This window comes from Amblyomma maculatum, chromosome 6 (genome assembly GCF_055883805.1).
Source record: "Amblyomma maculatum isolate TAMU_Amacu chromosome 6, ASM5588380v1, whole genome shotgun sequence".
Lineage (NCBI taxonomy): Eukaryota > Metazoa > Arthropoda > Arachnida > Ixodida > Ixodidae > Amblyomma > Amblyomma maculatum.
The window spans coordinates 8127295-8140297 of record NC_139349.1 but is presented as its reverse complement, the minus strand read 5'-3'; the positions used below and the strand labels follow the sequence as shown (position 1 = coordinate 8140297).

The 13003-nt window shown below is 42.6% G+C and overlaps 1 protein-coding gene across 3 annotated transcripts in view; it reads left to right on the top strand.

Annotated features, from left to right (window-relative positions):
* The window catches only part of LOC146185019 (protogenin B-like), a 289596-nt gene that overhangs the window by 254049 nt on the left and 22544 nt on the right, over positions 1-13003 (top strand). For all 3 annotated transcript variants that reach the window (XM_084605979.1, XM_084605978.1, XM_084605977.1), the window contains exons 18-21: positions 2156-2329; positions 6325-6483; positions 6957-7062; positions 9658-9820. In XM_084605979.1, the coding sequence (XP_084462105.1) occupies positions 2156-2329; positions 6325-6483; positions 6957-7062; positions 9658-9820 (602 nt within the window). The remainder of the gene's footprint in view (positions 1-2155; positions 2330-6324; positions 6484-6956; positions 7063-9657; positions 9821-13003) is intronic.

The window sequence follows — 13003 nt, the reverse complement described above, 5'->3', positions numbered from 1 at the left end:
CACCCTCCACTTTTACTCCAGAGAATTTGAGAAAAAAAAAAAAAAAGTGCAAGTGATTGAGCAAACTCAGCGATGAGCAGCAGCGACAGAGCGAAAAATTTGCAACTTGTTGGAACTGCGTCGCTCGAGCTGCAACGACAGCTCAAAACAGGTTTTTGCATTGCCACAGCAGAAATCGCGAAAGTTTTCGCTTCCATGTGAAACATCCTTTAGTCGGTGGCGTGTCCCTCTGTTTCGGGCGTCGCATCCACAGCTCATTTATTGGCAGCGTGCCAAGATGCAGTGCAGTGATAACGTCACTGCATGTTAATCTTTTGATAGCTCCTGCGGTGGTGGGGAGTAAACTTGGCAGAGTGCCCGTGATGGCTTGATTACACAAGCCTGATTCGATTTATCACACTGCGTTTGGGGCGGGCGTAGTACACTGCCACAAAATCATTGGAAAGCGTGATGGCTGCAAATGCCGTTTGAAACGAACAGTGCTAAAAGCCGGTGTCATGATCATAGCTGAACACATGCTTTCGTTGATTCATAGATGCAAGGATGGACGACTCTCGAAAAAAAAAGTAAGAAAGAAATCTGCCGCTTCTTAACGTCCACAGCCACCATAGCTTATGCTATGCTGCACATTCACCACGATAAAGATGATTTACCAGCATGACGACACGAGACGCTCATCGCACGCCAGCGCCCACTTGCAGAGGGTTCACAGCACACGCTGGAGAAAGCATCTGACGTTCTGTCTGCCACGAGTTGATGATTTGGTGCATGCGCAGCGCATGCTGCTGCGAACGAAGACCGGGAAAGAGAGAGGAAGGAGAGAGAAAGCTCAGCAGAAAAATGGGCACATCCTTGCACTTCACTCTATCGCGCTTTTCTCCTTTCCCGAACGCCATGGCAGCATTGGCTGCATCCGCTCCGTACTGGCCGTTGCCAAACCAGTTCCCTCTCGTTCCTTTACGCACATAGCTTGCAAATGCCACATGCTGGCACGTGGCAAACGATCACCGCAGATGGGCGCGCCTTTGGGGAAAGGGCGTGGCGCTGCCTAGACCAGCCATCGCTGAACTGTTCTCTCTCATACCTTCCATGTGTGGCTTGAAACCGTCACTTGGCGAACGGCTGAGAGTGATGCGATCGTTTTTGGGGAAGGTGCACCTTCCAGTGTGTGGTGCGGAGTTTGATATATCGAACGACCGGTGAAATTGAGTTCGATATGCGACGCAGCTTTCCTATACTTTTACATGGGATTTTCAGGGGAATATTCCGCGAGTTCGATATAATCAAAATTCAAATTATTCGGGTTCAATATATCTGGGTTTGACTGTATACAAGATATTAAAGCTAACAAATATGTTGCTAACTTTAATTTGTTTTGCGGCCCTTGGACATGCTTATTTTCACAAGTGTTGGAAGTGTGCCGGGCTCGCTTATTCTGTCCCATTGCAATTGGAAACCAGCCTAGAGGTCGTGTGATTGCTGTCCTGAGAGCGTCACCATTCTGGCTTCTGAGTGAAGCATGCTTATCCCCTTCATTCGGTAACAAAAGGAGCGGAGGAGGCAGTGTGCTTACGAAGAAAAACTGAGCTAAAGAAAAGAATTTTCTTTTACTAGCCAGACTATTTTGTGAAGTGTCACCTAAGCAGAGTCTAAGTGCCACCAACAGGGCTTGTGAAGTTCTCACTTCTTGCATGGCGGATTTTAGTTCGTGCACATCTGTCATGCATGTAACGGTAGGTAGCGACTATGATAGGTAATATGCCTCTTTCAATAGGCCAAAAATATCTTGGCCTCATAGTTTTGTTTTCTCAACTTTGACGACAGCCTTCAGCAGGGGTGGCCATTGGCCACGTGCTTGCTAGCCATATGAACCCAGCTAGGTGCCGCTTTCGGATCTTGACTGGCATATTCGTGGTCATTCCATTTCTCTTTCAGACCCATTCTTGTCATTCTGACATCAATTTGCATTCTCTTTGCTTATGTATGCACTCTTTCTTCAGAGCACTTTCACTTCATATTTATGTTCGATGTATATAAGAAAATTTTAATATTCATACATTCGTTGTATTAACCTCCAAACTGTGAATGTTCAACACCACTAAAAAGTGAGCCTGTTCTCCTTATACACATATATTTCATAATTTTGTTCCTCCAGAGCCTACTGTACCACGAGAAATAACATGGAATGCCATCGACCTTGGCTCTATACGGCTGAACTGGATGGCACCAGAGTTCCCAAATGGCATCATCGTAGCATACCACATCTTCTACAATGCCAGTGTAACTGACACAATGCAGGTTGACAAGTGGAAAACAAAAACTGAACCAGGCAAGCCTGCTAACGTTTCTCCTTTTTCTCTGTACAGTCTTTATAAAAAAGGACATGTGTAGTCTTGCTAGAAATGTAACGTGGCATGAGTGGCTTGCTAGATTTTCTGCACTAGTTTGTGGCCGTATCTTTTGTGCGATAAAAAGTTGACCAAGCTAAATATGCTGTCAATATGCTGCTCCAACTAGAATTTGATCCACTTGAGATAGGGATAATCATAAGATATACATACATCAAATTTGTCGTCATTAGTGACAGGAGACAACTTCTTGTTAGGTGTGTATATGAGAACAACACCATGGACACTGTGCATCTGTCTTTTGCTGGGATTTGGCTTAGCGAATGAGCAATATTAGTGGTGAGACTGCCTCAGTGCTTGTGTCCTGGCAAGTAGCAGGTGGCAGGTCAAGTCTAGTGAAGTCTAGTGAAGCACAGGCATTATGTTTGGTATCTGGACTTGACATTTGGGCTGCTTACTTGTTTTCGCTTCTACGCAGTTGAAAGTTTCTATGAAGATGTAGAATTGGCAAGCAGAAAGGAAAGATGCAATATACTGCACTAATGGGCGACTTCAGTGCCAAGGTAGGGAAAAAGCTGGCAGGAGACCAGGCAGTGGGTGACTATGGCATTGATTCTAGGAATAGCAGAGGGGAATTACTAGTTGAATATCCAGAGCACACTAACTTATGAATCATGAACACCTTCTTCAGGAAACAGAAGAACCGGAAGTGGACATGGAAATGTCCTAACAGGTAGACTAAAAATGAAATTGACTTCATAATGTGTTCTAACCTCGCCATTGTGCAGGACGTAGAAGTAATCGGGAAAGTGCGATGTAGTGACCACATGATGGTAAGGTCTCGAATTAGTCTAAATCTGAAGAGAGAACGAAACAGATCAGCAAGAAAGATGTCCATCAACGAATTAGCAGTGAGGAGGAGGACAGAAGAGTTCAGGATCTCACTATAGAATAGATATCTAGCTCTAACCGAGGATGATGACATTAGCCTAGAAGCAATGAACAATAATTTCAGAGATATCATTACTGAGTGCGCTGTAGGAGTGAGGCGGTAGGATAGTTAGAGAGGATACCAGTAAGCTGTCTTAGGAGACGAAAGATTTGATTAAGAAACGCCAAAGTATGAAAGCTTCCAATCCAACAGACCAGATAGAATTGGCAGAAATATAAAATCTAATTAATAAGCGCAAAGTGGCCGATATAAGAAAGTATGACATGGAGAAAATTGAGCATGCTGTAAAGAACAAAAGAAGCCTTCAAGCGATAAAGAAGCAATTGGGCATAGGCAGAAATCAGATGTATGCGCTAAGGGACAAGGCGGGCAATGTCATCATGAATGTGGACAAAATGGTCAAAGTAGCCGAGTTCTATACTTATCTTTACAGTAGCCAAAGAAGTCAGGACAATAATGAGATTGGTGATAGGGAAATGCAGTCAGACGTTCCGGCAGTGACAAAGGACGAAGTAAAGAACGCTTTAAAGACTATGAAAAGGGGGAAAGCAGCTGGAGAGGATCAGGTGGTAACTATAAATATGTTGAAGGACGAAGGGGGGGGGGGGGGGGATATTGTGCTAGAAAAACTGGCCACCCTGTATATGCAGTGCCTGGTGTCATCGACGGTACCGAAACCATGGAAGAATGCAAACATTATCCTCATTCATAAGAAAGGGGACGCTAAGGACCTTAAAAATTAGACCAATCAGCTTACTGTCTGTTACGTATAAGGTATTTACTAAGGTAATCACTAATAGAATCAGGACAACCTTAGACTGCAATCAAGCAAAGGATCAAGCAGGGTTTCGGAAACGGTACTCTACTATCGATCATATCCATACTATCAGCCAGGTGATAGAAAAATGCTTGAAATATAACCAGCTCTTATATATAGCATTCATTGATTATGAAAAAGCATTTGACTCAGTAGAAACCTCAGCGGTCATGAAGGCATTGCGGAATCAGGGTGTAGACGAGCCATACGTGAAAGTGCTGGAAGATATATATAAGGGCCATTTAGCAGCCATAGTTCTGCATAAAGAAAGTAACAAAATTCCTATAAAGAAAGGTGTTAGGCAAAGAGACACAATCTCCCCAGTACTATTCACAGCTTGCTTAGAAGAAGTATTCAGAGATTTGGAATGGGAGCAGTTAGGGATAAGAGTAGATGGAGAATACCTCGGTAATCTGCGATTTGCTGATGAAATTGCCTTGCTAAGCAACTGGGGGTAAACTGCAAAGAATGATTGATGACCTAGACAGGAAAAGTAGAAAGGTAGGCTTGAAAATCAATATGCAAAAGATTAAGGTAATGTTCAACAGCCTCGGGAAGGAACAGCTGTTTAGGTTAGGTAGCGAAGCACTGGAAGTGTAGACGAATATGTCTACTTAGCAGAGGTAGTAACCACAGATCCGGACCATGAAAGAGAAATAACAAGAAGAATAAGATTGGGATTGAGCGCATTTGGCAAACATTGAAGGCCGCTGAGTCCCAATTGGGATCTCTGCTGACCTTCTCTAAGCAGTGCAACCAGTTTTTCGGCTGGTTCCCCTTCTTTGGGAGTAAATAAAGAGCTTATCATCATCATCATTTGGCTAGCACTTGCAGATTATGCCTAGCAGCTTACCGGTATCGCTTAAGGGGGGATGGTACCCCACGATGTGTGGGCAAGGATGATTCAATGTTTCTCAATGTCTATTTGGACAAAAAACATAAAACTTGCCTGTGTTCTTTATGAATCACCTTGCATCAATCACACCAAGTTTTATCAAAAAACACGGAGTGAATTTGAAGTTTAAAAATATACAATATTTTGAAAGCAACTCCTTAAAAAGGTACATTTACAAAAAAAGTGTTGCCACCAGAACAACGAAAATTCATTGTAATGTAATTGCATATGCCCCGTTCTTTGAAGAAAAAAAAAATTTTTGAACTTTGACATTCAGTTTATCGCCACTTCAGTGATATATACATATATTATAAAAAAAAAATTTCTGGGCATCCTGATTTTTCTTGTTCAGTAGATGCACCAGGCATACATTTAAATGACTGCAGAGTTTGATTTGATTTCTCTGGACCGTTAATGAGAAAGTGTTCCTAACAGGCACCAAAACAGCGTTTTTTAGAAATTGCTTCTGAAAGTTTTGTTTGCTGGAAACGCGGGAAACACAGTATGAAGCGCTGCAAAGGTCTTCTGCTGGCTAAAATAGGAACTAGGCAAAAGAATAAACTGACTTGTGTAATATTTCAGAAAAAAAAAAATGTTTATAACAGGTTTACTTGATAATTGTTCAAAGCAAACAAATTATCCTATAAGGCGCGCCTTTTTCCTCAAGGGGTATGTATGTTTGGTGGGTAGTTTAGACCGCTTCTGGTGCTCATCTGAGCCTGTAATTTAAAAGAAATGTTGTTGAGGTGCTGTACTATTAGTTTATGACAAAACCAAAAAATAAATTTTTTATCCGAGTTTACCTACCATTCCCCTTTAAAAGGAAAGTATACAACAGTTGCATTTTACCTGTACTCACCTTTAGGGCTGAAACATGGAGGCTAACAAAGAAGGTTCTATTTAAGTTGAGAACAACGAAAAATGGTAGGGGCAATATTAAGAGAAGATTAGAAACGTGCAGAGTGGGTCAGAGAAATAACTCAAGTCACTGACATTCTAGTGGAAATCAAGAATAAGAAATGGGCATGGGCAGGACATGTAGTGTGAAGAGAGGAGAACCGATGGCCGCTTAGGGTAACAAACTGGATTCCAAGGGAAGGAGAGCGTAGCAGGGGGCGGCAGAATGTTAGGTGGGCGGATGAGGTTAAGAAGTTTGCAGGGGTCAAGTGGATGCAGCTAGCACAGAACCGGGTTAATTGGAAGGAATATGAGAAAGGCCTTCGCCCTGCAGTGGGTATAGTCAGGCTGCTGATGAAGATGATGACGACTTGTTCTCGCAACTGGCAGTGTTCAACAATTCCTGTGCCTGCAGGCTCTCACCTGACATCCATACTGAGTGGGTTGTCCATCAACACACCGTACTCACTGCGCATGCAAGCCCAGACCATGGCTGGCCTTGGTCCCCTGACTCAAGTCATCAAGTTTGTCATCAATGTCCCATCACGCAGCACCATTTCCCCTCACCCACAGGGTAAGCGCTACTAGCTGTCAGTGGCTTTGCATCTTTATGTGTCTCAGTGTGAAATGCCAGTAGAAGATGGAAGAGTGCGGGCTTGTCTTTGCAAAAAGGCTAGTTGCTTCCGATTCTTTGCAAAGGGACTAAATCTAGTAATGGAACATTTGTAATCCAGATTTAGGTAGTGTCATCTGACAGGGAGTAAATTGTGCTGGAGTAGTAAACATGATGAAGTTTCAGGGTCTGTTTAGGCCCCTTTTACACTAAGAAGGAATGAATCGTCTCTTTTGCTTTTTTTTTATATATGAATTGTCAAATGTGCGCTTACTGTTTCTAATGTGCAATTTCCACAGCATAGGGGTATGAACAGAAACACGCTTTCAAATATCTAAAATTTGTGGCTGTCATCAGATAAGCAGTTTTCATAGGGGTGATCAGGCTATTTAACATAAAGACGCCAATGCCAATTTCTTTTTCTTCCAATGCAGCTGCAGGCCAGGAAGTGAATGACCCATCTTTGGGAATACTACTAGGTGTCCTGGCCGGCCTCTTATGCATGGCTGCATGTGCAGTCATCATCCTCTACAAGAACAGGTAACTGTTTGCAGCTGATTATCATATTTATTCGTGTATTGGTCGCTACATTAAATTGCAATGTGTGGTTGACTCCCGAATTTGGAAAACTAGAAAGAAAAGAAAAAGCTCGAATGCCATAAAGGCGACCAGTCAGGTTTCTGAGCCACTTATGTGAAGGCAATGACTGGCAGAGTATAATAAATATCGGGACCTGTGGTAGAAGAGATACTTACTCAGTGTGACAACACTGTGCCTAATGTGAAGGCACTTTATCCTAAGGGTTGGACAAGAGAAGACTTGAAATGTAAATACCTTCGTTTCGTTCCAACAATACTCGGCAGATGCCCTCAGTGACCAGTGTCACCAATGTTATATGTGATTTGCAGTAATTTTCCTTAGATGTGAGAAAATTTTGACGTTTTTGTCGCATATGAAATGGTGCTCTTGCTGCTTTTGCCAGTAGCTGACACAGTTGGGCTGCACTAAACATTAAGCAACGGGCTAGGCTTCATGCTTATCTTCCTTTCACTGTTATCTGAGTCTTTTGCATGGCCCTGTAAATAAAAAGGAGAGCACTTCAAACCTTTTGCTTAGCAGCAGTGGTGGTAACTGCTGCATTTTGTGAAAGCTTAAAGGTCGCCAAGATGCATAAATTTCTGCATTTGTTGTTTGGTGTTCGCCTCACCCTGGCCATGATCTGAATATTGGTTGATATTTTTTTCATTGAGCATGGTTTTAAGAAAAACAGGCTGACCTATATGCTAGTAAATACAGTTCTTAGTTCTGCTGTTAAGTTGGGGTGAAACATTAAAAGTGAGTTCCGAAGCTTGGCTGTAAAGTAATAATAACAAAAGCTATGACTGTGATATCTGCTAGCAGTCCTTTAAATGGATACAGGTAGCGTCAGAGCACGAAGCTAGGTTAAAATTTTCTGTAGTATTGTTTATTTGTGCTCTTTATATTTTTTCTCTCATTTTATGTAGGTTTTTCTGAAGATCTACTAGATGCACAGTCCTGAAATTTTGTTAGAGTGTAGAAACGGTGATGGTACATAAGCAAGACTAAAACTAAGTTTTGAGCAAAACATAAATCTTATTATGTGCTTTTAGTACGATACCACTAGAGCTACCACTCAGCCCTTTGGTTTTTGTGTGGTGTTCGATGAATAATCTTGGATAACCTTGCCAACTTGGGGAGCACTTTAGAAATGGGAATCAAACCCACCGGGAACCTGTATCCTAAGTCAGATGCGTTACTCCTAAGCCACACAGGCATGTTTGTATGGCTTGGTTTCTAAAGTGTAGCTTTACAAAGCATTGATGTGCCACTTGGTGCTGCACTTTGGCAGCTCGCGAGCACGAAGAGGGTGTACCTCAGTGGCTCTTGATGGCCATCGCTTGCACAAGACCATGTATTGGTTTTGTGCAAGGCCTAGCATTACCACACAAAGGCTTTTGTCACATGCTGGGAGTATATTCCAGAAGATAACGCTAATTCAGGCAGGAAGTTTAATATACTGCCATTTAAAAGTGTTGCCAAGAGGTTCTAACTGCTTGATAAGTGAAAGTGGTGCAGTTTGAATCAAATAGTAATCACTATTCACCAGCTTGTGAAAGTTTCAGATATATTCACACACCCCTAATGAATGTTAATCCAGAATGTTTCTCTTCAGAACCAGTCACTCTTTGTAATATAAAAGGAAAAAGTGGTGTATAGTAAAACCCGTCTATATACCGGGATCACCGTTTTACTGTGCTAGTACTAAGGTTCCCACTCCGATTTCGCCACTGCTTGTCCAAAGCTTTGGAGATGAAACACGCTCATGTCTGTGTTGAAAGTGCAGAAGTTTCGCGCTGGCTACTTCTCGGTGCTGTTGGGATTTTTCTGCCAAACAATGAAATGCTGGACAAGGCCCCACATTGCACTAGCACGATGCTAGTTCACAGTGAAGTAAGGCACTTCTACTAGCAGGAGCAGTATGTGGCAGAGGCCATTGGAACATCGTCCGGGTGATTCGTGCTATTCCTTATCTTGAGGCATAACCATAGATGAGTCATGTTATCCAGGTTGTCTGATGCAGGATGCGAGACTTGACAAAGTGAACAAAATAGCAAAGAAAGCAACTACAGCACATTTTATATAATAACACTGAATTATGGCATGATAGGAGAAGAGCCTGGAGAAGGATAAACTGTGAAATTGTGCAGAAAAGGCAAAGAACTAAGCTGCTGCAAATCCTTGCCATAACCAGAAAAAAAAAAAAAAAAAAAAAAGTCTAACCACAGCTAAGTTTTAGCACACCTAATTTTCATTTAACCTAACCACTTTTTTTTTTTTGACATTTTTGTAAGTTTTTATGACGTTAATATTTAGAGACGTGTAAATGACAGGAGGCACCACAAAAGCACTGTTCTATGCAGCAGCGGATGGCATGCGCTATCTTTGCTCCCAACAAGACTTCTCCTTCTTAAATTGCTCACATGCTCTGCTGTGCGTCCTGTGTACTTTAATGGTATGATTTTATGTGAACATATGGATCAGCCAATCAGTCACTCAACCTATCATCCAGTGGAAACAAGCTCTGATGCACGAAATGCTTTTTTTTCTGCGCAGCAAATGTGGTTGCACTGGCGGTGACACGGAGCAGCAGGGTGCTTCCAGCAGTAGGTCATGTTTTGCGGCATTTTTTGGTCAGTGCAAGATGCCTGCCCCTGGACGGGAGCTAGAAATGCTTTCAGCCACAACTCGGGGCTCAGGAAATCACCTTGACACAAAGGTGAGCGCACCATTCAGACCCAGTGAAATGATGACAGTGCAAAATGTGACATAATTATTATTGGGAGCTTTGTGCTGTTGCTGCAGAGGTATACGTCTACAAGTTAAAGATAACATGTCTCAGTACAGAAATAGCAGTAAATTGAATGATATGAAACTGCAATTTTAAATGGGAAAATTTTTTCTATCTAATAGCCATTCGTTGCATGTAGATTACTAAGCAAAATATTCATAGATTTCTCTCTGCTTCTTTTTGATTGCTTAAAAGAGAGTATGTTTTTCAATGTTAATAAATTCAGTGGTCGACATCTTTGATGCCCTGGTTATCCACAGCTTTGGCAGTGTCTCTGTTAACAAGCTCCCCTGCAATTCTGGCTTCGTCTTCAGCAGATGTAAAGCTACCTGCCGCTGTTCTATCACAGAAAGCGCCAGGAATTCCAGACAGCCGACTTCACAGATGACCAAGACTCATGATGGTTACGTAGGGCATAACCGGGAAAGAGTTCAGGACAAAGGGTTCATTTTCAGGAAAGCAGAGACCAGAACGTCAGAAGCAATTCTGCTTGCTAGTACAATCGCTAACCGATTTTTCGGACCCTCAGGAGGCCGATAAACCGATTTTAGAATTGCTATCGAGGGTGTGGGGCTATGCGGGATGTATGCAACGTGGGTTTGAGGTTGCAGAAAAACAAAATGGCATTGATGTGGCAATTTTTCCTAGCTTTGGACCTGTAGTCTTGAGTAAAAGGTTGGAAAATCGAATTGAGAAAATTTTCAATCATCTGAAATCCTGGGGTGGTGTTATACAGTGCCTCTATGGAGGCTGTGATGGTGCCATGGCAGAGTCCGAATAATCAGGCAGGTCCAGAAAATGTGGCGTCCGAAAAATCGGTCAACGACTGTAGTTTTTTTTCTGATACAACTCTTCAGTCAACTCTGCCCTCAACTTTAGCAGCTTCTTTGTTGGGCACATTTTATAACTGACCTTTGCTGCACGGATTATCTCTTGGTACAAGTGTTGAAGCATCAACAGAGTGCTTTCGAAGTTCAGTGTTTACTGAAGCTGACAAATTTCTGGTGGGCAGAATTAGTATTTATGAGAAGGCAGGCATTGTATTCTTGGTCTGCTATGTTATCATCCCAAGACTCTAGGCACTTTCCAAAATGTTTGCAGGTTATTCATGCTTTTTGATTGAACCTGTAAACGACCAGAATTCAAATTACTTTCTGCAAGCATCATGTACTCTTGCTTTTTCTTATCGTGAGGGATCAAAGCATTGTCAGTTCGTACATGCCATGTTGACTATAAGCGACTCTGATATTATAGCTTGTTTATTTACCCGCTGTCAGACTTGTCATTACAATGTGCTAGCATCTTGTTCAAAAGCATCTGCTAAAACAATGCAGTTTCACTTGCGCTGATCCCAAGCTTCTTCGATCCACTTCTTCATAGCATTGATGTTCACAGCAAAGCTCTCACTGGTGATTGCCTTGGTGACATCTGAAAATGAATTATCTACAGATTGCATGCCAGGGAACCACTTGTACAGAGCTTGTACGCTCCTATACACACCTGACATCATTGTCCGCACCTGGCATACACACCCGATATTGCTAGGTCCAAGCCTCATTTTGCTTTAACCCTAACGTGAGCCTTGTTTCAAATGACACTCTGTGCTTCTTGGAATCTTATATGCTGCGACAACTTTGGATTTCTTCCCATCTCATTCAGCTCACCTGGTAATTTTTTAGTTCAAAATATTCAAAATTTCAAATATGAATCACATATGTTTGTTATTCGATTTGTATTCGGAAAACTGATATTCGGGATTTTTGAATATTTGAATATAACTGAATACACCAAAAATTTACCACAGTTTCCTCGCACTGCGCGCTTCGCAGCAATGCTTAACCGTGTTGTCTGAGCAGTGAAGCACCCTCAAAACGCAACAGAGCCGTTTTGTAAACAGGGTTAAATTTTTAAACCTTTAAAGCGCATAAAAAACACACGGACAACAGCAAGAGACAGACAACACACGAGCACGAGCGCTCGTGTGTTGTCTGTCTCTTGCTGTTGTCCGTGTGTTTTTTATGCGCTTTGCAGGTTTAAACATGTCTAACCAACTCGCCCAAATGCTGCCATTATTGTAAACAGGGACCTTCCCTTTTATGAAAAGATTCTTTCCTACGGCGTGTACAAAGCAAAGCACTTGACGAAACCGGAAAAAAAATGTCCTTTTTACTTCGGTTTCATATCAAACGCAGACATTTATTGTGCAGGTGTTCATCAGATAAAAACACTAATGCAAACAGATATTGGTAGTTTTTTCAGGCCCACTCAATGATTTTAGCTTTCACTTTAAAGGAACCTGAAATACTTTTCTAGAGAATGTCATGAAGTACACGCATTAGAATATATAAATCTTGTAGATAAAGCTCACCAAGTGGTTTTGCTCTACCTTTTGAAGATATGACTGAATTGTCTATAAAAATCGCGATAATCTTCATGCTTCTCTTCAAAACACCGCAGCAGTGCGGAGAAACTAGACGTCATTACTGGCGACATTTAAAATTTTGATTACTTTCGCCCAGTCCCTTCTGAAATGCCATCAAATAACACCCTGCAGCCTTTAAATTAGTTGGCTCTGGTTTTTTTGTTGTAAAAGCAACATTACGCCAGGTTTCAGCTCGTCGCGTATGCTGTGGCCGCGGCCACGAATGACTTTGAACAGTCGTGCCTAGCAACCGCTTAGCCTAGCTCTGCCAGATGACGGCGCAGTCGGCGCCGCGGCGCTGCCACTCGCTCCCGCCGGATGTGTGCTCCGCAGGCAGAGGAGAGAAGGTGACGCTTCGCGGATATAAGCGCGCTTCGCCTCGGTGGAATCTAGTCGTTATGAAGAGCGCTAAAGAGAGGCAGCAACGACAGAACGAAACTAGAAAGAGACGATGCGCTCAAGAGACAGCAGAAGAACATGCTGCATGACTCGAGAGGTGTCGAAACAGAGATGTATCTAGAAGAAGTCGTACTTCCCAAAGTGGCTCTACAACGACTACGGAAGATTCCGGGTTGAGTTCCTGAGAGCGTCGGAATGAGACGAAGTGCAAACGACGTGCCGAGGAAATGGAGGAAGAATGTACAAGAAAGCTTGAGAAGCGGCGGGCTGACGCTGCTGTTTAACGAGCC